This window comes from Sander vitreus, chromosome 17 (genome assembly GCF_031162955.1).
Source record: "Sander vitreus isolate 19-12246 chromosome 17, sanVit1, whole genome shotgun sequence".
Taxonomy (NCBI): Eukaryota; Metazoa; Chordata; class Actinopteri; order Perciformes; family Percidae; genus Sander; species Sander vitreus.
This window is the reverse complement of record NC_135871.1, coordinates 15110359-15135804: the sequence shown is the minus strand read 5'-3', so window position 1 is coordinate 15135804 and position 25446 is coordinate 15110359. Positions and strand designations below refer to the sequence as shown.

Sequence of the window (25446 nt, the reverse complement as noted above, 5' to 3'; positions counted from 1 at the left end):
TCACATGTACCACAACATAAAATCAGTGAGTGTTGTGGGGAACTCCAGGACTCGAGTACTCTATCACTGCCATATGCTAACATGCTCAATATGACAATGCTAGCATGCTGAAGTTGATGTTTACTATGGTTGGAGCATGTTTATCAACTTAGTTTAGTGTGTTAGCATGCTAGCATTTGCTAATTAGCACTAAATGCACAGTAAAGCTGAGGCTCATTAATTTAGTAAACCAAAACTACCCATACTGCTAGCATGGCTAAAAGAGCACAAATGAACACAATTTTTTAAAGCTTTTATAAGACATATTACACACTGGAATACAGATTCAACTTCTTAAGGAGCTATAAGTAGTATTTTCCACGTCGACAATTGATTGTGCAAATCTTGTGCCGAGTAAAGTAGTTGCATTCAAGATTATGTGAGGATTTTGTAGATTTCTGTGAGTTCCTTTTTACACAACTGTGTATAGGCCCTGCAGATAGTTCTCCCTAAGTCAAACAATGTACCTTAGATGTAAAGATGTACTTTGAAAAAAAGTAATGTCCACTCAGGCATTTGTGCTGTAGTATGCTATGCAAAGCACCTTTACCTACCCAAAGGCTTCATTAAAGAGTCAATGTGTGTAAGAAATACCTGCACTAAAGACAGTAGTGCCTCAATAAACACTGCAGTTACTCAGTAATTAGGTCCATTACATAAAAAAAAAATATATATATATATATATATATATATAATTATTTTATTTATGTGATTAGTATAAAACTTGATACCTTATATTATGTAAAAACGTTTTTGAAGGCATGGTTGCTTACGTTTAGGCAACATGCAAGATTGTATGTATAGGTGTGTTAAAAGTGTCACTTTTTAAACAGAAATATTTCCCTCAGGCAACACTCAGAAAGTGTTAAAAGAAAAGAAAAACAGAAAAAGTCAAAAAAGAAAGGAGGAATGGGCCATACAATGCAGCACATTTAAACTAGATAGAAACTAGAAGCACTTCAACACAGTCACATTGATTATTAAGGCTTCCCTTTACAGGCCACAAATACCATTCAGTCATATATATGTAATGCCGAAGACATAATAAATAACTCTTCATTAATAACAATGAGCCAGAGTATATGTAAGACATGTTGGAGTTGATTGCCTTGCCCCCTATTTGGCACATTGGATTGTTGACCATTGTCCTCTGACATGCCATTACTCAGGTCCGCACTTGGAATTTCCCTGCTTTAGTCAGATATTTGACCCCTTTAAACGGCTTGTATTTCTCTCCATACATGTCAAGCCGACTGACCTTAAGACCTGTACAGAGGGGAAAGAAGCATATTGAGCAATGACTGAAAATGCACTTTAAACTTGGCCCAGTTAAAAGATTAAGAGAGCTTGTAGCGAGGAATGGATTACCTGATATGGCCACCTGCTGAATCTTCAGGTCAATGTTGAGTGATGGGTTATCTTCAGGTTTGGGGGCTCCTGCCTGCAGACTCAGACTGCCTCTTAAGTTAGGAAGCTTCTGGGGGTTCAGTTTCCCAATCTCCCAAACCAACACCTATCAAAACACAAACGTGCTTTGAGTAAGGATAATAAAACAAAATCATCTTTGGTTTGAGTTTTGATTATTTAAATTTCTCTTCGACACTGCAAAGCTACAAAATGCAAATGCATATCTTAAAAAAGTCCTGTTTTAAATGGTAGTTTTAATGTTACTCTGGCTATCAATTTAGCACTCTGGCTATCAATTTAGCACTTGCGAGGTAGGCAGGTAAGATGTAAGCAGCTTTGCAATATGGCATTGCACGAGATCGACAAAAACTGAGCAGTATGCTCTACATTGATTGGATAAAGGGGTCCACATTCTACTAACTGTATCACTGCTGAGGACGGCCTTGTAAACAGTTGGTTACCTTGGTAGCAAGGTCGTAGGTGTAGTTTCCCTGTGTGGGTGTGAGGTTGGCACTGAGCACAGCTTTAGGCATGTGGATAGTGACCATCAAGGCCTCCACTGTCTTCCCCATGGTCTGCTTGGGTCCGATTGTGATGTCCAGGCGACCACAAGGTCCCATCTCAAAGAAAGTGATGCTCTGCTTCACGTACACTGGAATGGCCACGAGACTGAGGAAGGACAAAGAATGAATTGACCATGATGACAATAAACAGTTAGGTTCAGCAGGCATTCAGCAACCAGCTTGTGTTACCAAGTGAACACATTAACAAGTGAGTACTTATTGCGGAAATTAAACCAGAATTTTGATCCACTCCTCCACACTGAAACCCAAAGAAATTAACACGACAAAGATTTGATTGTTGCTAGAAGATGTTGATTACCAGATTACGTATTTACACACATATTTTTTTTTTTATTAAATTATAAATAAGACACCCAGTGCCTATGCTTACTTTTGAGAGCTGACATGATAGTTCATCAGTGTGAAGTTTCCATCTGGCGGGATGAAAGAGAGGACGCGCTCTGACTCCCAGCGCTTAAACCGCACACATGGGTGGAAACTCACGTCATCGAGGAGACGAGGATTCTGTCATCAAAAACAACAAGGGTGGCGAGTGAATTTTACACTCTGACAGACAGACGCACAAGCAGACCACGAGAGCACATACAGAAACACACAGAGCTGAGAGGAAATGAACCCACCATAAAGGACAGCGTCAGGTCAGGCATCCCAGTGAGCCTCACACAGGCTTCAATTACACCCTGGATCTCTGCAAATACTGTCGAACCTGAATTAGAAAGATTGAAGTGGATGCAAGTTTAAAGAGTAACCACATTGTTTATACATTAATTATAAAAAGTAAACACTTCTAACTGCTGTGGAAGTAAACTTTCATGAAACTTTGTTTAATCATATATTCAAGTTTTGGCTTCTGTGACTTTGCTCACTCTGTTCATCTGGGAACTGTGAAGAAGAAAAACATTATGTGAATTTGGTTCACGTTGTTTTCTAAAGACTGAAAAACAAGTCAGATGAAGATCATTTGCTTTGTTGAGACTACTTGTCTCTAGGCTACATTCTATATTGAGAAGTCAGATGCTGCACATTTGACTATCAGCCCATGAATTCTTTAGGTCTTGTATAAACAATGCATTTTCTGGCTCTTTGGTTCAGAAGACTCCTGGGTTTCGTGACGAGGTTTGTCTCTCTCTTATTAATACAATAATAATAATAATAATAATAATAATAATAACAACAACAACTTTAACCTTCAATCCACCCGGGTTGTTGTGCATTATTTTATGTGTGCTTGAGTGATTGCAGATCATTTCCACGACACTGCCATAGATTTACTCTTCATCTATGGCAATCAAACGGTGCTCGTTTTTACCCGATTTGTCCAGAATGGCATCGATTTCCTCTATCACGTCAAAATATGCCTCATTATTAGTGTATTTAACACCAGCCCGCCTCCATGGGATATTGGACAATTGACCGGTTGGTAATGTATCTCCAACATTACTACCTCCTGGAAAACACAAATGAATGGCAAATATATAAATGTGCACATAAATATTGTAGATAAGTAGACAGGCGGTACAGTTTAGACTGAGTCAGGGTGACCTCTGTTTACCTGTGAGCGTATTGACAACTGATCGCAGGATGGTGGGAGGCCTGATCATCTCTTTGAGGACGTTGGACTCCGTTGCTAGTGGAAAGCCGTTGTCCAGCATCTCCTCCAACAGCTCATACACGGTCACCACATTGTCCTTGATTACACTTTCTGAGCACTCTCCAAAGTAGTCCTGTCGACAAGAAGACAAATGCAACAAAGAAAGCTTCTGACTGGATTTGTCAGTTGTCTTTAAAAGCAGCACCCTTAGTCTTTTCCCATTAAGACCCTACATGAGTCCCAATTCCATACCTCATACTAATTGTTTACAGTATGTACGATTTATATATGTTTCAGTACATTTCTGTAGTGAGTATACAAGAAATCAACATATTTTACTGTTGTATTAATGGGAAATTAAAGTTGCAACCACAGACTTTAGATGGCCACTTTAACTACACAGTGAAATAATCGACATGTTGAGGTTGTAAGTAGCTCCTTCATTTCCATTGTGGATTGCATTATTGAGAAATACTGTATGACAACAGCACACACGCTTTTTTTTTTTTTTAAAGTGTTTTAGGAGAGTACATCTAGACATCCTGCAATCTGTTTATGCAGGACAACAAGTTTGAACATAACCAAAGATGTCTGAGTTATAAATACTGGCATGTATCAAAATGAACAGTTTAATCACACCTGAATTGTGTCTGCAACTCTGTGCAGGAACTCAATGACAAACAGTGGAGGGACTTCAGTCTGGATGACAGAAAGGAAGAAGAGCTTGTCCCTGTATATGGTGATGAGATAGTGGTGTGGGGTCTGCAGGACAGGGGACACATTCTCCGGGTCCACTGCCTTCTCCTTCGCCTCGAAAAAGTAATCACACACACTCCGGCTGATGACACTCTTCCAGTGTTTCTCCAGGAAGATGTCTCCCGAGTGATTAATCAGGAACAGACTGTGGATCATCTCAGCTGCAACAAAGAGGTTATTGTAGTGACAGATAGAGAGAGGTTTTAAAAACGTAAAACTCCTTATCAAGTATTTCATTGCGCCCAAAACAAAACATTGCACATTTAAATGTAAAGCAATGTCACTTTTGTCAACATGTATCTACTTTCATTCTGTCAAACTAACTTTAATCTCAGGTAACTTAACCGGCTAGCTAGCAAACTGATTGATAACTTCGGACATGTTTTACCATCTGTTTGTTAATGTTAAAAAAAATAATAAGAGAATAATGAATCCTCTTAAAAGAGGATGATGTATACAAAGTTTCACAGATTGTTTAAAGTTTACCTGCTAACTCCGGTATATTGCAGGATATGGTGCCAGTATGGCAGAAATTGTCTGAGTTGCTGAAGAGACGCCTGCAGATCTATGCACACGTAAACACAACGTAGTCACGAGTACATATCTATAAATCAAAAGAATAAGGCCCAGATACTATTAGTAAAGTATTGAAATAAATTCCAGACGGTGTAAATACAAACCAACTCTAGTGTCAACCTAATCGATACTTTCAGAGCAAAGTGTCGGACTTTTTAATCAGGCAACCTTTACGGGCAGCTGCTCTGTATGTGAGCGCTTGGGATTTTTAGCCCTGAGTGTCGTCTTTCAGGTGTTCGTGCAGGTACATGATCAATACATTCATGTATATAATACATCCATGGTGCAGGTCCTCAGAATACCACACATTTATGGCTTTCTGAAGACTTCTTCCAACAGCCAAATTTCATTTCATCCAAAGCAGACCTCACATTTAAGTGAGCACTTAAAATGTACCTTCATGTCAGGTTTCAGATGTAAAAATGCAAAAAGATTAGATTTGATAACCAAACTGTAGTCTTGCAGTGAGCAAAAACTAAAGTAAAAACAAGTTGTCGAGTATTTCAACTTCATTTAGAAATACTTTGCTGAATAATTCCTGGAACAGTACTGCACTGACTCAAATCTTAAATTGAGATCCACCAGATAGACGTGCTACAATTTACAAAGTAAAATTATCTCCTGTGGGAAATATTTGTCTCTTTAGTCTTTACCCAAGCTAAATGCTCCACCATATCATCCTACCAGCTAGTTCCTAACTTTATCTTTCTGCTGTATGGTGCTGGATAGTGTGGTTTTAGGGGTTTTCTTTTCCAAAAAAGTCAGCTTTCTTTATCTTTTGTTGTTACTTTTTTTTTTAATAAACATTTTATTTTCACTTACTATTTAGTCATTTTACTGGAAGATAAGAAAAGATAAGATAGACTTTATTAATCCCACAATGAGGAAATTCCTGTGGTACAGCAGCTCAAAGATAAAAAATTACACACATCAGAATAACACAAATACACAACATAGGAGAAAAAAATATAGCCTACACAAAGTATAGGAAATGGAAAGTATTCAAAAGGTATTCATTTTTAATCTGTATTTTCTCAGTTGTATTGTAATGAACTAATGTTAATTCCAAAGATGCATACTGTATGAACTTTTGAGATGTAAAACACTTTGTACAAGTTATAACACACCAGCCAAACCTAAATGTAAGGCGTTTGATTGGTCGAGCTCTGTGAAGGCGTCACACGCACGGCCTTGGGGAGGCAACGGCTGCCTGCGAGGCTTTACTCCGGAGAATAAACGTCCTTTTTAACCCTCTGTTAGCAGCACGAGCACTGCCACTTTTTCCACACCGGTTGAGGTGATTGCAACGTGCACTGTCAGCCATGGCTTCTGAAGAACCAAAAGCAAAGAAACAAAAACTTTCAGAGGAGGAGAAGACAGAGTATCCGAGCAAAAAGACTCCTGCCAAACTAAGGTGACCAAAGAAAAAGAAGCTAACAAACTGCCTCTCTGCGGTGCGAGGAGACACGATTCTCCTCGGAGTTGTTTGAATGCTAATGTGCGCAAATCTTTAGTTTACAATGTAAGCATTATGAATGCGTGCATGAAATGTGAGTGGTGTTTTAAAAGTGGGTTTTTTCAGACTAGCTACTAAATATCTGCATGAACCACCACGGTGGGGAAAAGAGATCGGTCGTTCTCAATAATGACCGGTGTAAAGTCCATTGAGATATAGCCTATCAATTGTTAACGTTAGGTCAGGAGCGTGTAGACCGCTGTTGTCTAAAAACGTCCTAGCAAGTGTGCCAATATCTAATCTAAGTTTAACATGACCACCACCTGCCCCTGCATGTTTAAAAGCTGCAGAAAGAAATACTTGGACTGATCTGGACACGTTCATTCAGTGCCAAGGGTTTGCTCCGCTGCTTGGTTTAGCCATTTTTACTGCAAAGAAAGCTTACTGGGCCATCCTGTACCAGCTCCCAAACAATGAATTGCGAAGGATTCACGTGGTGATAAAATACAGTGTTTTGATTTCTTCCCCCCCCTCCTGAATAAAGCTGACTGGCACGGTGGATCACTCGGCGAATTGCGCATATTCAACTCAACCGAAATCTGCTGTTGTAATATCATGCTACCTCAGTAGCAACTATCATCAGCACGCTTCTCACGATGTAATTTAGCTTCAAAAGAGTAAAAGTGAGTGGATTGAGCCTGGGTCGGCAAGACAAGCCAATCACCAGACAGACGGACTGTTCTGGCCCTTCCTCCTCGAGATGCCTCCAATCAGTCAGTCCCGAGTAGGAGGAGCTGGGGTTGCAGGGGAAAATCGATCTACCCGCACACTGAGCTGAAATTGTGAAGTTTTAAAATCCTTAGCTCTTTCTGAGCCGGTTTTAGGTTGCTCAACAAGTCTGTCAGGTACACAGAGAGATGGACACAATGTCTTCTGCAAGGTAAGACCACGTTGGCATAGAGAATTGATCTAAAGGCAGACATGGGTTGTGGTTCAGTGTAATTGGCTGCACAAGCCCAGTAATCTTCTGACTGCATATTGGCATATGTGCTGTAGGAATTGATAGCAAGGGTGTGGCGTCTGCTGGGTACATGCATCTTCTGTTTTCCAGTGAAAAAAACCCATGTGCTTAACTACGTCTCCATATGCTTTGTTTTATTTTAAAAGACATTCTTCCTCTTTGCTTCTTTTTGCCTCATTCAATCTTGTCGTCAGGCGAGTGTAGAAAGAAAGGTTTGACCATATGCCAGCACATGTTCATGTGGAGGTGACGTATGTCAGGGGCTGTGTTCAGAGACTTGCTCCATCTGGGGTTTTCCCCAGAAACACTGACGAAATTGTGGTCACACCAAGGACTAGCATTCAGGAGTGAAGATGACACCAAGACAGATCGGAGTTCACACATTATTAACATGATGCTACCACAATCTCTTGGTGCTTTTGCAGTAGTACTAGATCATTCACTATTTCTTTATAGAAAAGCAAACGTTGCAGACTAACCCACTGGATGATTGGTGGTTACTGATGTGTAAGTTCCGGTGTATGTGTTGACACAAAGTTAAGTGGTGTTGTGCTGTTTTAAAATGGTGTTTGTTGGCATCTCGGGACTATTATTTGCTATGATATTTAAGCTCTGGGTTCAGTTGTTGCCCCAGGCCAGAACAGACTGTACAAACACAGACACATGCGGCCTACAGCTGTCCTGATGTTGCCTTGCTGTGACTGTCATAACATGGTTACATGCATGACTGACTGGGTCTTCACCGCCGCACCAAGGCAAGGCAAGGCAAAAAAACAGATAAAATACGAGAATAAAAGTTACAGTGCAGTATAAGAATGTAACATTAAAGAGTAGTTAAAAACAGTTAAACGTATAGGCTGCTAGTATGGGGCAATGTATAAGCCGTTGCTCTATACACGTAATCCAAGCGCAATCCTTGCCGTTCCAAGAACGGGCCGGTCCCACTGGTCTTACTACCCACTTAAGCTTATATAGATTGTCATACAGTTTCAACAATGCAACTTCAGTATAAGAAATTAACAATTATTTAAAGAAAGGCAACATCAAAAAGATAGGTCTTCAGCCTTGATTTAAAAGAACTGACAGTTGCAGCGGACCTGCAGTTTTCTGGGAGTTTGTTCCAGATATGTGGAGCATAAAAACTAAATGCTGCTTCCCCCTGTTTAGTTCTGACTCTAGGGACAACAAGCAGACCTGTCCCAGACGACCTGAGAGGTCTGGGGGATTCATAGTGCAGTAGCAGATCAGAAATGTATTTTCAGCCACCACCACATCCATATTCTTTGTAATGTTTGTTGATGAGTCATGCATGTCTCCAAACTCTCTCTCAGACATGTGCTATTTCTGCTTCTCTGTCTGTGAAAGTGGAAGGTTTAAGTCATGTGATTAAAGTCACATGGAGACAAAATTGTGGGTTTTGCAAATAAATGGTCAACATTGGACTAAAAACCCCAGCTCATTCAGTGGAGTGACCAAACATGATTTGCAAATTGAAAATTTTCCTTTCTACACTGTGCTGAAAGGAGGGCTATTTGCTCTTCAAAAAAATCTATAAAACTAGAGATAATATAAAAATAAATAAATACTACTGTTACATAGAGGTTAAAAAGGAAGCTAGTGCTGCTCTGTGCTGTCATGTTAAAGCCAAACCACGTAGAGCTTTTTTTTGTTCTAACGCTTCGTCTTTGTTTCAGCCCCAATTCACTCTTTGGGATGGGAAACCCCTTACTGGACATCTCTGCTGTAGTGGACAAAGACTTCTTGGACAAGTAAGTTAAAGCAATGGAATAAGATTTTTGTGAACTAAAGAAAGTGCTGTCATCAGCTTCTTATGGTCCTGAATTCCTCAAGAATTTTAAAGGCAAATAAATAACAGATATCTGGATTCTTTTTTTATTACAATACTTTTTTTTTTATTGAATGAACTGTTGTCGTGGAGCCATTTTTTTAGCGCGTGTAAAATCTCCATAAAGCACAGTCACACTTGGATCAAGTGAAATATAGACGTTCTGTGCCAGTGAGGACACTCCACTGACAGGCTGGCCATAGTATAAAGAGCTTCTATAATGTAATTTGATCAATGGAGATACAAGATAAATATTATACAAGAGAGCAGAGCACAGGAAACCGCCGAGCTGACTGATCAGCATCTGCAGAGCTGTATGCCCAACAGATGTATTACTTTAATATCTCCTGAACTGACACAGTGTATCATTACGTAACAGTGAGGTGATACATATTGTACTGTCCTAGCTAAGTGAAACAAACAATCAATCCCTCTCCCTGTTTTGTCATCATGTTCACAATTTTATTGTTTATCAATGTCGGAACATTACATTGGCTAAGTCTTAAAAGCAGTCAGCAGAGCACAAAACAATGTGTGACTCAACAATCCACTTTTTTTAAGTTGAAGTCAAAGGTTATAGGGTTCCTGCAAAAGCAGTAATAATTACAATATTTTTACTTATTTATTTACTTACTTGCTTACTTATTTATTCTTTTATTTATTTACTGTGTAGTGGAAACCTACACAGTGAAAGCAGCGGTTTTCTGGTCTGTCCAAGCTCTGTCACACTAGTTGACCAGGGCAAAGGGCTCCTTTGGGTTCCAGCTCAGAGTCCACTCTCAAGCCCCTTGTGTAAACTCCAGGATTAGAGCTAAACCAACCAACTACAGTTCTAATTCAGTCACATAGAATAATGCAGTGCTAAAGCTGCACCGTAAGCCCCTAACCTACCTTTGTGTTTTCAGGAAACTAGACTCTGTTTCACTTTATTGACCAACATATTGTTTTGGACTGAGTGGTGACGATAGGTAGTAACAAAATGCACTTGCACAGGGTTTCTCAAAGCTTCTACCTATGACTAAATTATTTCATTCATTACATTTTCCATTGGAGGGAACAACCCATTTGGCAGCACCACTATTGTTTCTGCAATGCTTATCCACATAATCAAGATGCGTGTTGTGTATTCTATTTCCTTAGACACATTTGTGGAGTTTGTTTATGGAATAAAACGGTGGCAGGGTTAGATGGGTAAAACAGAAGGGTTTGATGCAGTATATGTTTCCAATGACTTTGAGAAACTAATGCCTCTTTTTTTTCTTTAATTATTTGCAGATACACTCTGAAACCCAATGACCAGATCCTGGCAGAGGACAAACACAAAGCACTGTTCGTATCTTCTATATTGCAACAGTTCTTTTTCAGTATAGGCTGTGGTTTGTGGTCTGTACAGGGAGAAAATGAATATGTCTAAATTCATACAGAGTTTGTTCCTCTCTGTTTCTAGAGCAGGCCAGTGAAAACAGGCGCACACCAGAAATCACCCCCATTGACCTCTGTATCGTTAAAGACAGCCAATGGCAGATCCAGCACAGAGAGACTGAGAACCAATAGCAAAGCAGGACACTTCACCTCCCAGTCCCTCTGAGCAAGAAAGCAAACATTTAACAGCAGGAGATAAGAAAGCTGTGTGTGACGGACTGTGGGAGAGAGGATTAAACTGATGACTCTCCACAGTTATAATTATGAGAACAGGTAGTTTTCTAGTAATATCTATTTTACATTTGCAACAGTGCTTGTTATGCAAGATATTCACATTTACGCTAAACATGTTTTTGAGGATGGCATTTGATATAGCCAGGTGTTTCAACTAAAAAGGTAGAGGCAACTTTAATGCAACCACTAAAGACAGTTACATCTCCATATATGAATAGTTTATGTAAGGGAAGATTTGTACTCATGATTCCCAACTTTAGAGTCAGTAATGTCAGGAGCTCAGTGAGTGGAGGCTCGGTTAATAGGGAAGCCATTAATACGATTTTTGTCTTTATCCAGCTCCTTTCCGATCATTGATACGTAATGCAATATAGCAAATAATTTATGGGTAGATCATAAAACGTGTCTGTTTCCATGAGCGGTATAAAAAACAATGTGAGGTGAAATAATTTATACATTGTGTGTGTTGTGAGGTTTGAAGCACTTAGCCAGCACCACAAAGAAACATTGAGGTGAACAAGAATTAAACTTTATGAAACCTAATTGAATCTTCTCTTGGAAATATGGAATTATGGGAATGACATGTTTGTCTCTGTGTGTAGATTTGAGGAGATAGTGAAGAAGTTCAAAGTTGAGTACCACGCTGGAGGAGCCACACAGAACTCTATAAAGATTGCTCAGGTCAGTCCGTCAGTCACACACAAACTCACTAACGTCCTGTTCTGTCACTACATCGGTGCTCTGTGAATTCTTACTGTGAATGTTGGCCACAGTGAGTAGAGTTAATCGACTGATGCTGATCAGAGCTGTTGCGACTGTCCGTAGTGGATGATCCAAGAACCCCATAATGTGAGCACATTCTTTGGCTGCATTGGCAAAGACAAGTTTGGAAGGATCCTGAAGCAGAAGTCTGAGGAGGCCCACATCGATGCCCGTTACTACGAGCAAGATGAAGAGCCCACAGGGACCTGTGCTGCTTGCATCACTGGAGATAACAGGTGGGTAATTCTAATAATAATAGGCACATGTTGATTCATTATAATCTCATCTGTCTGTAACTCTTCATCTCTTTTTTACTTCCTCCTCTCAGGTCTCTGGTAGCTAACCTAGCTGCTGCTAACTGTTATAAGAAGGACAAGCATTTAGACCTGGAAGAAAACTGGAAGCTGGTGGAAAAAGCTAAAGTCTACTATATTGCTGTAAGTAGTAGTTACCAAACTAATATATGGTGTGTTGTGCCATTTACTTGATGTACTGTCACTTTCCCTTTGTACTCGGGGTAACCACCAATTTCTGGACATACTGGTGCAGTCAAGACCTTACCCCACGTGATTCATTTCAGCCCATCAAGATTTGAAAATCAGATCCATCTTGACCCAATGTCACCGTTTGCTTTCAGGGTTTCTTCCTGACCGTCTCTGTGGAGTCCATCCTGAAAGTGGCGAAGAATGCGTCTGAAAACAACAAGCTGTTTTGCCTGAACCTCTCGGCGCCCTTCATCTGCCAGCTCTTCAAGGATAACCTCATGCAGGTTATGCCCTATGTTGATGTGTTGTTCGGCAATGAGAATGTAAGCCAGACTTTCACAGTGCATTCTTCAGATGGCTGCATGTGCCTGTGCAGTGCTTTGTGTCCACCAGATGTTGATGTTTAGCTCATATTTACTTCTAACGCAATCTTATTTTTATTCTTCAGGAGGCAGTTGAATTCGCTGAAGCGCAAGACTTTGAGGTGAGTGTACTGACTGACTGTCTCTTTTAGTATTTGCAAATGATTAGTGCTGCATTTTTCATGTATTTTGTGCGTTATCAACTGGTTGTGTTAATGTTTATTTTGTCTGTAGACCAAGGACATTAAGGAAATTGCAAAGAAAGCCCAGGCTTTGCCCAAAGTCAACACAAAGAGACAGAGGATTGTAGTGTTCACCCAAGGGAAGGATGATACTGTTATGGCCATGAGTAAGATTTTGTATTTTTCCTTTTATATTTCTCTCATTCTCTAAACCGCTCTTAGAAGTATACTACAGACGTAACATTTTCTTCACGTGTCTGTTCAGGTGACAAGATTGAGACATTCCCTGTACTGAAGATTGACCCCAAGGATATTGTTGATACAAATGGTGCCGGTGATGCCTTTGTAGGAGGTAAGAGTGTCCTCTGTTTTCATTTGATACATTTCCAGGTTGCTTTTTGTCTTTCCTGTGTTTTCTGTGGGTTTCTGTTCAAGTTGTTTCCCTTTGTGTTGCAGGTTTCCTGTCTGAGCTGGTCCAGGAGAAACCACTGGCGCAGTGTGTGAAGGCAGCACACTACGCTGCCAACGTCATCATCAGACGAGCAGGTTGCACCTTCCCAGAAAAACCTGACTTCAACTGAGGATTCCCAGGCATATTGTCCTTCAGCCTGAAACCTCATACTCCATCTAACCTGCCATACGCAACTGCGACCCATCATTTCCACTGTTCTACAAAGACTACCCTTAATTCTCATAGCCACATTTCTTTCTAATCAGCCACCCGTCCATGTTATTTTTCAATTCATCCGCAGATAATTTCCTTCCAATTGTTAGATGGGTGCCCCCCTGACGTGTGCCTGTCTCTGTTCTCCACTTGGGACCCCCAGAGGATCATACAGCCAAGAGCCAATGGAGATTTGGCTATATATTTACACCTGTACATAAATTACCATGAAGGAATTATGATAACATCCCAGGAAGTGATCATTTTGCTTTACACAAAGGATCTAAATGGGAAATGTCTTTTCATGGACAGTTGTTTTTGTTTCTAAATGTTTTTTGGCTCTGACACTGCCAACGTCTGGCTGCACTGACGCCCATCAGACTGCTGCAAGCTCTCGTGTTGACATTTCTAGAGTCTGTTGTTTCTTCCCCTTGGAGACAGAATCAAAGCTAATTTTACAATGGGAGGACACATTATACAAAAACAAAGGACTAATGCATAAATCTGTCTAAAAATATATCTATCTATCTGATATCTAAATATCACTGTCAATGGAGGATTTGGATACTGCATTGAAATTGAAGTTGTGGTTTGTTTTAGACTTTTTTTTAAAGATTCATTATTCCTGATTTATTCATTTTTATTTGTGTAGATTTAACAGGCCAGTTATGAAACCAAATGTTTTTCTTTGAAGTGCACAATTTTTAAATGTGTCAAAGCCTCTGCCCACTTAGTCCTGTGATGACTGCTTTACTGTGTCAATTATATTCAGAAGTTACCATCAACATTGTGGAAGTTTGTTTTTCCTCACTCTGTTTTTTGGGCAGGTGCTTTTAGTAATGAGTGCCTTTTTTTTCCTTTATCTGTAAATGTTACAAAGTTTGCAGAGGCCACAGGTGTTGTGTGAACCTGCATTTGTCTTTAAAGGCAACTAGTGGCTTATAGAGGTGGAAATGGACACATCTTTAAAATGCATGTAAGCTAGAAAGATATTATATTTGAATGGTCTCTACAATACAGTGGGTATTAAATCTGATTTTTCCTCTGGTTTATTTTTTAAATAATATGTTCTTTCTGGGTGTATGTTGATATCTTGCAGTATCAACATGTAACTCAACTTTAGCACTGTCCGCTTTGCTAAATCAGATGGAAATGTTATTGAAATATGTTTTTTTAACATCACATTTTTATATTTTTGTCAGGCAACAACTGGTACAACTGGCAAATGGGAGATGCAAAAGAAATCAGGGAAACAAATCAAAAACATTAGCTAAATTAAGGCTCAAGCCACACTTGTGATATGGGGCCTAACATTTCAAACCACTTGTATTAACCTGAGTTTGTGGTCTGTGCAACACTGAATACTTGAATACAATTATCCTGAATATAGATGTACTCTAAAAATGTCATGGTGAACAAAAAGTAAGTTTTCTGAATACTCTTGTGTTGTTTTGAAACTGTTCATATTGCCCCTCTCTGTTGAATAGGTGGTTATTTTTTTATGTTCAAAATCACCAAAAAGCCTTATTTGACAATTCCTAGTCTTAACTCTCAAGCTGCCCATCTCACAAAAAATCACAAATAAAACTTAAAGCAATGATCTTTTTGCTTATTCATTTTTTAAATCCAAAGAAATTATTTTTAATTGTGCCCGGGTTAGTTCAGTTGGTAGAGCAGATGCACATAGAGAGATTTACTCCTTGACGTAGCGGCTGCGGGTTCGACTCTGACCTGCAGCCCTTTGCTGCGTCGTTCCCCCTCTCTTTCCCCTTTCATGTCTTATTCTGTCCTGTGGAAATAAAGTCCTAAAAATGCCCCAAAAAATAATCTTTAAAAAAAAAAAAAAAAAAATACATATATTTTTAATCAAAGATAATTCTTAGTAAGCGATCTACAGTATGTAGCCAATCTAAGGTACAACAATTTGCTTCAAGTCAAATTAGTGAATGAATTTTAGGCTTCTTAGCTCTCGCCCCTCATGTCCTAGATCTGAAAGTGTCAGGACCTACTCTGTGTGCCTCACTCATTGAAATTGGTTATACACTTACAGTAGACACACTTAGAGAAAATCGCTCTTGCTTTAAAACATCACAGCCCTGAGGACACCCCGTTCTTCAATTTGACATTTGAACTCTTACATGACGCAGTTGTGAAAAACAAAACAGAGTTTAATGATACAACAGTTAAATAACATTTTTGTATACCTAAGATAGATTCAAAAGCAAAATCGAAGTAGTAAACACGGGCACATTATCTATTTATTGTGCATTATTGGTGTTTCATCTCTCTTTTTTGTTTAAGGCTCTCCTCTTGTAACGTGATGTCCAGGGCTCTGAGCTGTTTTAGGAAGCCATGATTGGGCAGGATGCAGCGGCGCTGTCGCACATGCTCAACAGCATCCACCACAGTTAAGCTGTGTTTCATCATCAGGTATGCCAAGACCAGAGTCGCTGACCTGCTCCGACCCATCACACAGTGCACCAGCACCTTGTCTAGAACCAAATGAAGTAAAGATAGATGGAATCATTAGAAACATAGTGAAACATACAAGCCTCTTCAGAGAATTATCTCAGTTAAAAGTTTTTATTTCCCCCGGGACTTACTCTGTGGGTGACTGAGGGCCTCATGGATGAACTGGGTTGCAGGGCAGAAGTACTGGGAGATGTTGAAGGTGGGTTTGTCATCAGCTTCTACACCATAGTACTGGATGTCCATGTCAGTGTAGTAATCAGCACCAGTCAGCACATTATTCCACTTTCCCTCTGCTGAATTAAGGACATGTGTGATACCCAGATCCCTCAGGCCAGGCAGCTCCAGAGCTGTTTTCCTGTTTTCATGTTACACATACAGTAGACTCAGTATGAAGCTGTCATTAGAACCATGAAACCACCTCTTTGTGCATTTACTCACTCGTCCCCGATGTAGACTCTGGGCCAGACCTGGTTGACATGTGCATACTGAGCCCCCGTGCCGGTCCAGAACAGCTGCTCTAGGTCTAATGTTCCCGGTGTGATGTAGTCACTGTCTGGGTCTACCTGCACCGCTGTGTATGGGTTCCTGCTTCTGGACTTCACCACACAGGAGGACATAGCTCACCTCTGCTGCCCAGAAAACATATACACATCCCTGAACGTAATCATAAACTAAAAGAAAAAAAATGTCTGCACGCTATTAAAGCCCTCTAAAATGTAAAATTCTCAATTAAAAAAACGATTCACAGTATGTAAATGTAGTTACTTTTCCCATGTGATTACAGTAGATTAAAAAATATGAATAGATTTTGAATCGGTAGAGCTTGAATCGCGATACGAATGTGAATCGATTTTTTTGCACACCCCTAATATTTAGATCATCCACGTTCTTAGTTTCAATCTACAGTACACTTCTGTTGTATGTGCTGCACATTCATGCTCCTTTTTATATCAAACCTTTGACACATATTGTTCTCAGATTGAGTGGTTTAGAGTTAAACAGTGTTCCGATGCCCCCTGAACTAAAGCTGGTTGTGGTCACTTTAGGAATGTGATCTACTCACAATATTGGCTGTTTAAAATACACTGAGCTTGTTCAATTGTTTCCTACTCTACAGGCTGATTGTCATAATGAAGTACTATCTTTAAAAAATGACTTACCTCTTTCTTATAACTGTTTAAAGCTTTTAATCCGTTCCTGAGCAGGATCGCAGACCAGCACCTCAACTTTTTCTCAGTAAACGTGTGTGTGTGTGTGTGTGTGTGTGTGTGTGTGTGTGTGTGTGTGTGTGTGTATCAACAGAGACCTCCCTTTGCAGTACGCCTGAAGGCTGAAATCCAGATCTGGAATGGTAACTGCTCTCTCGGGCTCTGTGGTTAAGATGATATTTTTAGGCAGTTGGGCTGCAACACCTGACCTCAACAACGTGACACACACATATCCAGAGACCCTTTCTCACAGCCTTCATAATGGGATCTGAGTCCTCTAAGTGTATTTCTTCACCATGTCGCCCCTTTCTTTTAGGCTATATGGTGAAGAAACACACTGAATCATGAAACAATGCCAGATCAAAAAATAGAAGTGGCATGTTGCTTTATTGTAAACATAAGAATGTCACTTAGCCTACTATGTGTGAACAGGTGTGGGGAGAGTTATTTCTGGGGACATAAAACTTAAAGCATTAAGTTGTTATATTCTACTGATTGTTGAACGTGGGGTAGAGATAATATATGAGACTGAGACTTCTTGTAACAGATGATTGTAGATGATCAGATTGTATGTTGTTATTATAGAAAATGTGGATACAAACAAAACAGATGCCCGGCAAAGGTGAAAGGGCATGCTCTGTCATGATGTGTCAGCGCGCTCCTCTGTGATCTGTGTGCTCTGCAAACTGAGGCTCAGCTCCAGCTGCTCCAGAAATCCAGAGTTGGGTCCAATGTCCCGGTTCAGACACACAGCGATGATGGCCTCAGGTGACAACAGGCCCTGGCAGATCATCAGATGACCAGAGCGGCTGACACCCATGGCACAGTGCACAAACACCTTTCCTGGAAGATACATGGATAAGTACTGTATATACACTTTTACAAAATAATTTGTCAAATGTTTTACCTGGTTGTCAAAGTAGGAAAAGCACAGGTGTTACTAATTACGTTAAAGATGGCTCTGTTCTATTCAAGTGTCTTCAGTAAACTGTGACATTCATTTGAAACTGAAGCAGCTAAATGGAATTCAATCATCATTAATTGTATTATTTACACCTGCGCTTTTCCTACTTTTAAATTAAAAGAAAGGATTACAAGGGTAGATGAGGGAGCAGAAATGAAATTCTAATGTCTTTAGAATAAAGATTAGTTATCTAAAGGTGGAAGAGGAGGTGTTGGCTCTCTTTATCACCAATTATCTGTGCAGCTGAAAGCTCTAAATAGATAACATTCAACATAAAGTAATATGTTTAGAAGTTAGTATACCCACAAATAAAGCAGGAACTAATCTAGTAGTTCATATTATGAATTGGCTTCAGCTGTCGAAACACTTTCCTTTAGAGCACTGTCTATGAACTGTGCAGCAGGGTTGAAGAAAGGTCGGAGGTTGAACTCTGGACGGTGTGCAGCTTCAACTCTGTGGTATTCCACTTCAAGGTCTCTAGAACTTCTGACCTGTGTTGATCCGGTGTCGGCCTGCTGCAGCATTCAGTATGTGAGTTGCACCCGGAGACGAGAGTGTAGTTTTACCTTGTGCCACAGACCTGCAGACACACACCTCAAGAAACCTGATTCATTGTAATATCGTTTCACAACATTTTAAGCTGCTGGTTGTGATTTTTCTACTCACTCATCTCCAATGTACAGGTTTGGCCAGACTTGATTGACAGGTGCCACTGGCTTCCTGTTGGTCCAAAGAATTTGTCTAAGTCTGTCAGATATGGTATGTTCTCCTCCTGGGATTGACCTCTGTAGCAATAAAAATGTGTGTGTGTCTGTGTGCATATGTTGATGTGTATGGCTTTGTGTGTGTCTGCGGGTGTCTTTACAGTGTTTGGGCCTGTCGTCGCCTCCTCCTCTCCCTCTCCAGGCCCATGTCGAGCCTGCGGAGCTGCAGCAGGAAGCCTGGGTTGGGACAGATGTTTCTGTGCGGCCTGACAGCAGCCACCGCCTGCGGCAGCCTCAGACCCTCAACAATCATCAGGAAGGCCAGCACCAATGTTGCAGAGCAGCTCACGCCCATCAGACAGTGGACAAACACTCGTCCTGGGACAGGGACATTTGCTGTTACCTTCAGCACCAGATATGCAGCCAAATATGCACTTTATTTGGTACACCTGTACAATCCAATACAACAGACTTGCCATTACATATATCCTTACAAAGCTCATAATGTTCAGTTTGTGTTGACATTGTCGAAAATGTGTCAATTCAATTATATGTTTATTACTGAGATCATAGTGAAAGGGGGTGTTGTACTGGACTTCATTATATTAGAATAGGATAGAATAAATCTTTATTGTCCACCAGGGTGGAACATTTTCTTTGGCTCACCAGACATACAAGACAGATAAACATACAGACAACATCTCAGACATGAGTATATGTTGAGTATAAAAAATAATATCAGGATAAAACAGAATACATATGCTTAAATTCATTAAAATAGCAGCTCAATTTGATGTCACTTGGTTTGGTTGAGGATACTGATAGCATTTGGAATAAAGGATCTTTTAAAAACACTTTTTGTCAGAGGCACTCTGAAGCGCCTCCCAGACTTCAGGAGCTCCAACTGGCTGGAAAGAGGGTGTATACTATCTGCAGTGATTTTCCCAGCTTTCTTCCTCATTCTGTCAGTGTATATTTGGGTCAGGTGTTTTGGGGGTTTTCCCACTATTTTGCTGGCCATTGACACTATCCCGTTAAGCTTGTTCTTGAGTTTGCAGCTTAAATGGCCAAACCAAACAGAGAGATGAAAGGTTAAAACACTTTCAATATGTGTGGTGTATACTAGCTCAGTAATCTGAGCTAGTATACACCACTAGCTCAGATTACGTCTTCTAAGGAGACTGAGTCATTGTGAGCATTTCTTAAAGATATAGTCTGTGTTATCTGAAAAACGCAGATGGTTGTCAAGAACTGTACCTAGGTACTTACAAGTTCCCACAGTTTCAACTGCAAGGCCATTTAATAAAACTGGCTCTGGTGTTACGTTTTTGCAAAAGAGTAACTTGTTTGTCTTTGCCACATTGATCTTTAGCTCGCTATCATTGCACCATGCTTCAAGGGCCTTTATGTGTGCTAGATAGGAGGCCTCACCAAGGGGATCAGTTTTTTGTAAGAGACCAACTAAGGCCATGTCATCAGCATATTTTATCAATTTAAAGGTGCTATTATTTATATGAAACTCATTTGTGAATAGAGAGAAAAGCAAAGGGGAAAGAACGCTGCCTTGTGGGCAGCCTGTACTGATGGTATGCACTCCTGACAAAATGCCATTTACATATACCCTCTGAGAGAATCAGACCCTTATCTGTGTTAATATTGGCTAGTCTTTGCAGGAGAATGTGTAGCTTTATAGAATTAAAAGCTGCACTAAAATCTACGAATAGGACTCTAGCATAGACCTTTAGAGAGTGCAAGCTGTTTTGAAATAGAGTCTAGAAGGACCAGCACAGCGTCATCAGTCCCTCTGTCACTTCTATAAGCGAACTGCAGCGGATCTAACATGCTGGTCACTTGAGAAGTCAGGAGATCTACCACAACTCTCTCCATTGTATGGGCCTTATTAAAGACCCATACCTAAGAAGCCTGGTGCAAGTAAGCCTGAAGACTTCCGACCCATAGCCATCACCTTCACCAAAAAGAGATGCTTCTTCTTTTTTGTCCTCCCTATTTACATATATGAGGGGGGCAGAGTATTAGAAACACCTCTCAGTATAAAGCAGTCCAGTACAAAATCATCACTAAGGACTGAAATGATAAAATAAACATTATAGGCATCATCAAATGAGACTTTATGGCAGAACAATTGTATTGGATTGCATTAGATTGTACCTAATAAAATGGCCACTGAGTGTAAATCCAATCACACACACTTAGATGACTGACTTGCCTCCTATGGCCAGTGCAGCTCCAATGTATCGTGCTGTCGGGTAAAAGAAAGGACTAAGGATGAACTCTATTGCATCATCAGCCTCCACCCCATAATAATCCACTGTCATGTCTCTGTAGAAACGTGGGCCAGTGTTGACATAAAAACAGGGGCCGGCGCCAGGGTTGGTGGGTCGGTGAGCAGCGTTTACAATGTGAGTTATGCCCAGACTGTGGAGAGTGTCCTTGTCACGAGCCGCCACCCTAAAACACAATCAGGTATTGATTTCTCTATAAATGTAGGATGTTTATATAGACATATGTGTGCATTGTGTGTAAACCTACTCGTTGCCTATGTAAAGGTTAGGCCAGACTTGATTGACATGTCCTGTAGGTCGTCTGTCTGCCAGCAGGAACTCCTGCAGCTCTGAGACAGAAGGAGGTTTGTACGGTGGATCCCTAAGAGACATACTGGCAAACAAACACAGGCAAAGAGCACATACAAGGTGTTTACTTTGTTAAATTACAAAGTTCCCCTGTCACTGCTGCCTTTCTTAACAATATTCCTCTCACAATGCCCTCACAATCACAGACTGAGCAAACAAACCCACATTAACCTGTTGCCTCTGTGAATGAACTTACCTCACTTTAAAACAGTGCAAACTCTTCTCCTACCGTGCTTGCTGTTATTTCTCTGTAAAGACTTAGACCCACATGACTGTTTCCTTTAATAACTCTGTAATCATACACTTATTAGTGACAAAACATCCTGCAGAATGTACAGTGTCTATCAGCAGTTCAAGCACTTTGAAATACATTTAATCCATTTTGACTACATGCCTGTAGTTTCATTCTTATGAACAATGTGGTGTTATCCTTTGAACTTTAACATTGGCTCACTTGCCATTAGTTTCCATGGCCACAGACTGTTATGTAATACACTCTGTGCTAAAGGGGTTTCTATGTTGCAGAGTAACGCTCCGCTCCTTTAAGAAATATGATCGAGGCTGTGAGTAACATTCACCAGTGACGTGTTCACTTTTGGCTACATTTGTTGTGTTTACATCATACTGAATTATTTACCATAAATCAAAAATGTAGGATATGCTTGTTGCATTTTGTAACAAGATATAAAGGATAAGTAAGTGTAAGTACAGCACTCTCTTTGCTCCTTTAGATGACTGTAAAGAACAAGAGTGACAGTTAACATGATGTCAGTTCCAGGTTAAAAGAAATCTTCAAGCCACATTTCTTTTGTTATGAGTTTAAATTAATTGAAAACTCAATCAATGGCGTTATATAGGAATATTGGTTCCCACTATGTTTTATCATTAGTTTAAAATATATCCAATGTTTAGTTACTGTATTCATATGCCCCCTCGGTTGTAATGAGTCTACATTGAAATCTGTTTAGAAAGTTGAGATTATTCACTTAACCAAAGAATTCTTTTGTGAAAATGTAATTTTAATTATGGCACAATATCAGTCTAATGCCTGTTTTTGTTAGAATGGTATGGCAATAGAGAATAAGATCTTGGTTAAATGAAAATCATTTAAAATGTTTGCTACCAGAGAAGACATGTCTTTGTTAATGCAAAAGGATTTGGCTGAAACAAAAAACAAACTCTGATCTAAGGGATTATTGAAGAATGACATGGTGCCTTATTAAGCAAACTGTTCAAAGTTATGTTTTGTCAAAAATGTGTAATGTGCATACATGTTTAAAACACATTTAAAAATATGGTTTACCACTCTCAATTGTATGCAAAGTATTTCAAAAAGAATCTTTAATGGTTATTCACAACGAGTCATAAAGCTGCATTTAAAAAGCTTGTGCACATGCCTGACAACATTGACAGGTTATAGTTGAATACATTTTTAATATGAAAAACAAACCTCAGCGAAATATGACAATTAGATATTTACAATATTTCACACAACACATGACTATTGCTGCTCCCGGAAGATAAACTCGTACATGAAAAGTAGACCTTAGATCCGTAGAAATAAAAAGATGGACTTTAAATGTTCACCACCGTCAAACTCACACCTCTACTACATCATACACGTTCTGATTATTTATAGAAATTGTCCATACTGATTAGAGTGGAGTGTAATACATGGGAAGAAAGAGAGATCTAATGTGATGACGGAGTTTAGAGGAGGTGAAAAAAGATGGAGAAGAATGTCAGAGGAGAGGACACAACCTCCGTTTGAGTGTTAGTTGTTCATCCAGTTTGAGGAGGAGAGACAGGAAGTTCCGGTTGGGATAAATGGCTCTTTTTTGGACGACACGCCTCAGAGCGTCTCTCAGAGAAAGACGCTGTCGCAACATGAAGAAAGCCAGGACCAAAGTGGCCGATCGGCTCACGCCCATGATGCAATGGACCAGCACTTTTCCTGTAGAGCAGGATGGAGAATGAGAAATGAAATAGAGACAATGTGAGACCGCTAAAATATAAAGGTTTGATGGGACAGCAGGTGTCACATTCATGTACTGTACCATCTTTGCTCTTCAGGGCGTTATGTATAAAGTCAGCTGCAGGTTTGAAGTACTGACTGAGGTCAAAGCAGTCAGAATCCTCTGCTGGGATGCCAAAGTAAACGCTGGTGTTCCCATAAAAACTCTGGTCACCGATGCTTCCCTGCTTGGAGTGTGCTGCGTTCAGGACATGAGTGATGCCAAGCTTCTGTAATTTCTTTCTACTCTGTGCCACAGCCCTGGAAAACACAGAAAAGAGACAAACAAAGGGAAGTCAAGATGCAGTAACACAGGTTCAATACTTTAACAAGCTAATAAAACTGATCAATTTATCTCTTGCCGCACTCATGGAGGTTACTGCAACAGATATACAAACACAAGACACTCACACATTTCCTATGTACAGGTTGGGCCAGACTTCATCCACTGGTGTGAGCTCCAGTGTGCAGGAATCCAAGATGAGCTCTAGTTCTTTAATGAGCACTAGGTCCTGTAGCTGGTTGCTCCCCGACATTCTCCCCGGACACAGAGTGCTCCTCCAACAGATTGTCTGTGTCCACCGTCCCTTCAGGACCAGAGTGTGCAGCTCAGTGAGTGACGACAGCAGGTGGCTGTTTGAATGCAGCATGCCTCCAAAATTAGCTCTCTGTGTTCAGTGAGTTCTCTCCGACTGGATGTAGAGTTATTTAATGGTGTTGCTGTTGCATTGATTAGTCTGTTCGCTGATGCCAAAGGTCCAACAGGAAAAGACAGGGAACTTTCTCTGTCCCCACTGAGGTCACATCAGGAGAGGACAAGGGAGGGGAGGGGTGGACACAGTTGAACTGTTTAGTGTATACATACAGTAAATGGTACAAATGGAGACAGGCTTGCATGGTGAATGAGGACATTGACTTCTGCAGACTAAGGGACGACAATCCTATTGATTTACTACGTAGGGTTGCTCCCTTCTTTGTTTTATTTTGGCTCATTCAACCCTTCATCCATCAGTTTTCGGTCCAGGGCTATAAGCTGTCGGAGGAAGCCTCTGTTTGGGAAAATCCATCGTTTCTGTTGCACACAGCGTATAGAGGACAGAAGACTTAGGTGGTGATGAATCATCAAGTAGACTAGGACCAACGCAGCTGAGCGACTCACACCCACAGCACAGTGCACAAACACCTTTCCTTGACATCATTAAAAGACACAAACAAAGACACTGAAAATACAGGTAACCCCACAGTAACTGTTTCTATGTAGTGTGTCACCTCTGAAAACATGTTGTGGCAGCGTATGGTACCTCCTGATGCCAAAGCCAGGTGGATGAACTCAGCAGCAGGGTAGAAATAAGGTGAAAGGTCAAATGTTGGCAGGTCGTTGGCTGGGACGCCGTAGTATTTCACCATGGTTCCATAAAAATCATCACTGCCCTTACAGCACAGTTTCCCATGTGCTGCGTTCAGCACATGAGTGATGCCCAGCTGCCAGAGCCCAAGCTTGTCATGAGACATAAACCTGACACAAATACCACATTTGATGCACAATTCAGACACATATAGGTGAATTTAAATAAAGCGGAGGATACTCACATGTCCCCCAGATACAGGTCTGGCCACACCTCATCTCCGTGGCGACAGGAGCGCGGAGCTGAATTTAAAAGCTCCTCCAGCTCCTGGAGAGACGGGATCTCCCACGTCCTCTTTGAATCCTTTGTCGCACATGTGGACTCTTCCTCCTCTTCTGGGTTTGTGGCGCTGATGTTTCTCTGCTCAGAGTCTTCACATCTAACCTCAGAGAATGGTTTAATATCTGTCATTTCTAAGTTTATAGGGTGTATAACTACTCTGTTATGCCCTGCTGTCTGTTGCCTTTGCTTTGGTTGCTGCAGCCTCTGACTGTCATAAACAGGTGGTCCAGTTTGGCACTGACTCTCAGCCAAACTTTCACTTAAGGAAATGTGTTTATAATTACGTTTTTGGAAACCACTGCTTATGCTTGTGCTTGTCCCTGAGCGGTCAAATTCAAACCAAATAGTCCATGAAATC

General features: G+C 40.5%; 6 protein-coding genes and 1 pseudogene across 8 annotated transcripts; 1 reads left to right on the top strand and 6 right to left on the bottom strand.

The window, feature by feature from the left end:
- Positions 1-277: 277 nt before the first annotated feature.
- On the bottom strand, positions 278-5107 carry ap3m1 (adaptor related protein complex 3 subunit mu 1). Its single transcript, XM_078272351.1, has 9 exons — positions 4864-5107; positions 4261-4538; positions 3583-3754; positions 3340-3477; positions 2651-2736; positions 2401-2534; positions 1908-2115; positions 1408-1552; positions 278-1305 (listed from the first exon to the last, which is right to left on the bottom strand). Exons 2-9 carry the CDS (start codon positions 4531-4533, stop codon positions 1205-1207), a joined length of 1257 nt encoding a protein of 418 aa, XP_078128477.1. The 5' UTR covers positions 4534-4538; positions 4864-5107; the 3' UTR covers positions 278-1204.
- A 1098-nt stretch (positions 5108-6205) lies between these two features.
- On the top strand, positions 6206-14987 carry LOC144532347 (adenosine kinase-like). Of its 3 annotated transcripts, none has more exons than XM_078273048.1 (11): positions 6206-6367; positions 9125-9199; positions 10552-10605; positions 11535-11613; positions 11758-11930; positions 12023-12131; positions 12332-12502; positions 12628-12663; positions 12776-12890; positions 12989-13075; positions 13180-14987. In XM_078273048.1, exons 1-11 carry the CDS (start codon positions 6276-6278, stop codon positions 13302-13304), a joined length of 1116 nt encoding a protein of 371 aa, XP_078129174.1. In that variant the 5' UTR covers positions 6206-6275; the 3' UTR covers positions 13305-14987. The 3 variants fall into 3 exon arrangements, with proteins under 3 accessions (XP_078129174.1, XP_078129175.1, XP_078129176.1); XM_078273049.1 differs by lacking the exon at positions 6206-6367 and adding an exon at positions 7214-7349; XM_078273050.1 differs by lacking the exons at positions 6206-6367; positions 9125-9199; positions 10552-10605 and adding an exon at positions 10769-10971.
- Positions 14988-15636: 649 nt separating this feature from the next.
- Positions 15637-16476, bottom strand: LOC144532348 (dual specificity phosphatase 29). Its single transcript, XM_078273051.1, has 3 exons — positions 16298-16476; positions 15991-16214; positions 15637-15879 (listed from the first exon to the last, which is right to left on the bottom strand). Exons 1-3 carry the CDS (start codon positions 16474-16476, stop codon positions 15656-15658), a joined length of 627 nt encoding a protein of 208 aa, XP_078129177.1. The 3' UTR covers positions 15637-15655.
- A 1231-nt stretch (positions 16477-17707) lies between these two features.
- On the bottom strand, positions 17708-18848 carry LOC144532349 (dual specificity phosphatase 29-like; annotated as a pseudogene).
- A 44-nt stretch (positions 18849-18892) lies between these two features.
- On the bottom strand, positions 18893-21410 carry LOC144532350 (dual specificity protein phosphatase 13B-like). Its single transcript, XM_078273052.1, has 3 exons — positions 21286-21410; positions 20963-21204; positions 18893-19113 (listed from the first exon to the last, which is right to left on the bottom strand). Exons 1-3 carry the CDS (start codon positions 21408-21410, stop codon positions 18893-18895), a joined length of 588 nt encoding a protein of 195 aa, XP_078129178.1.
- Positions 21411-23128: 1718 nt separating this feature from the next.
- On the bottom strand, positions 23129-24050 carry LOC144532539 (dual specificity protein phosphatase 13A-like). Its single transcript, XM_078273343.1, has 3 exons — positions 23812-24050; positions 23444-23661; positions 23129-23340 (listed from the first exon to the last, which is right to left on the bottom strand). The coding sequence occupies exons 1-3, from the start codon at positions 24048-24050 to the stop codon at positions 23129-23131; spliced, it is 669 nt and encodes a 222-aa protein (XP_078129469.1).
- A 324-nt stretch (positions 24051-24374) lies between these two features.
- On the bottom strand, positions 24375-25303 carry LOC144532538 (dual specificity protein phosphatase 13A-like). The gene is given in 4 exon segments (XM_078273342.1): positions 24375-24588; positions 24702-24916; positions 24991-25258; positions 25261-25303. Coding segments are annotated over 4 exon segments (735 nt in total). The 3' UTR covers positions 24375-24379.
- Positions 25304-25446: the final 143 nt, after the last annotated feature.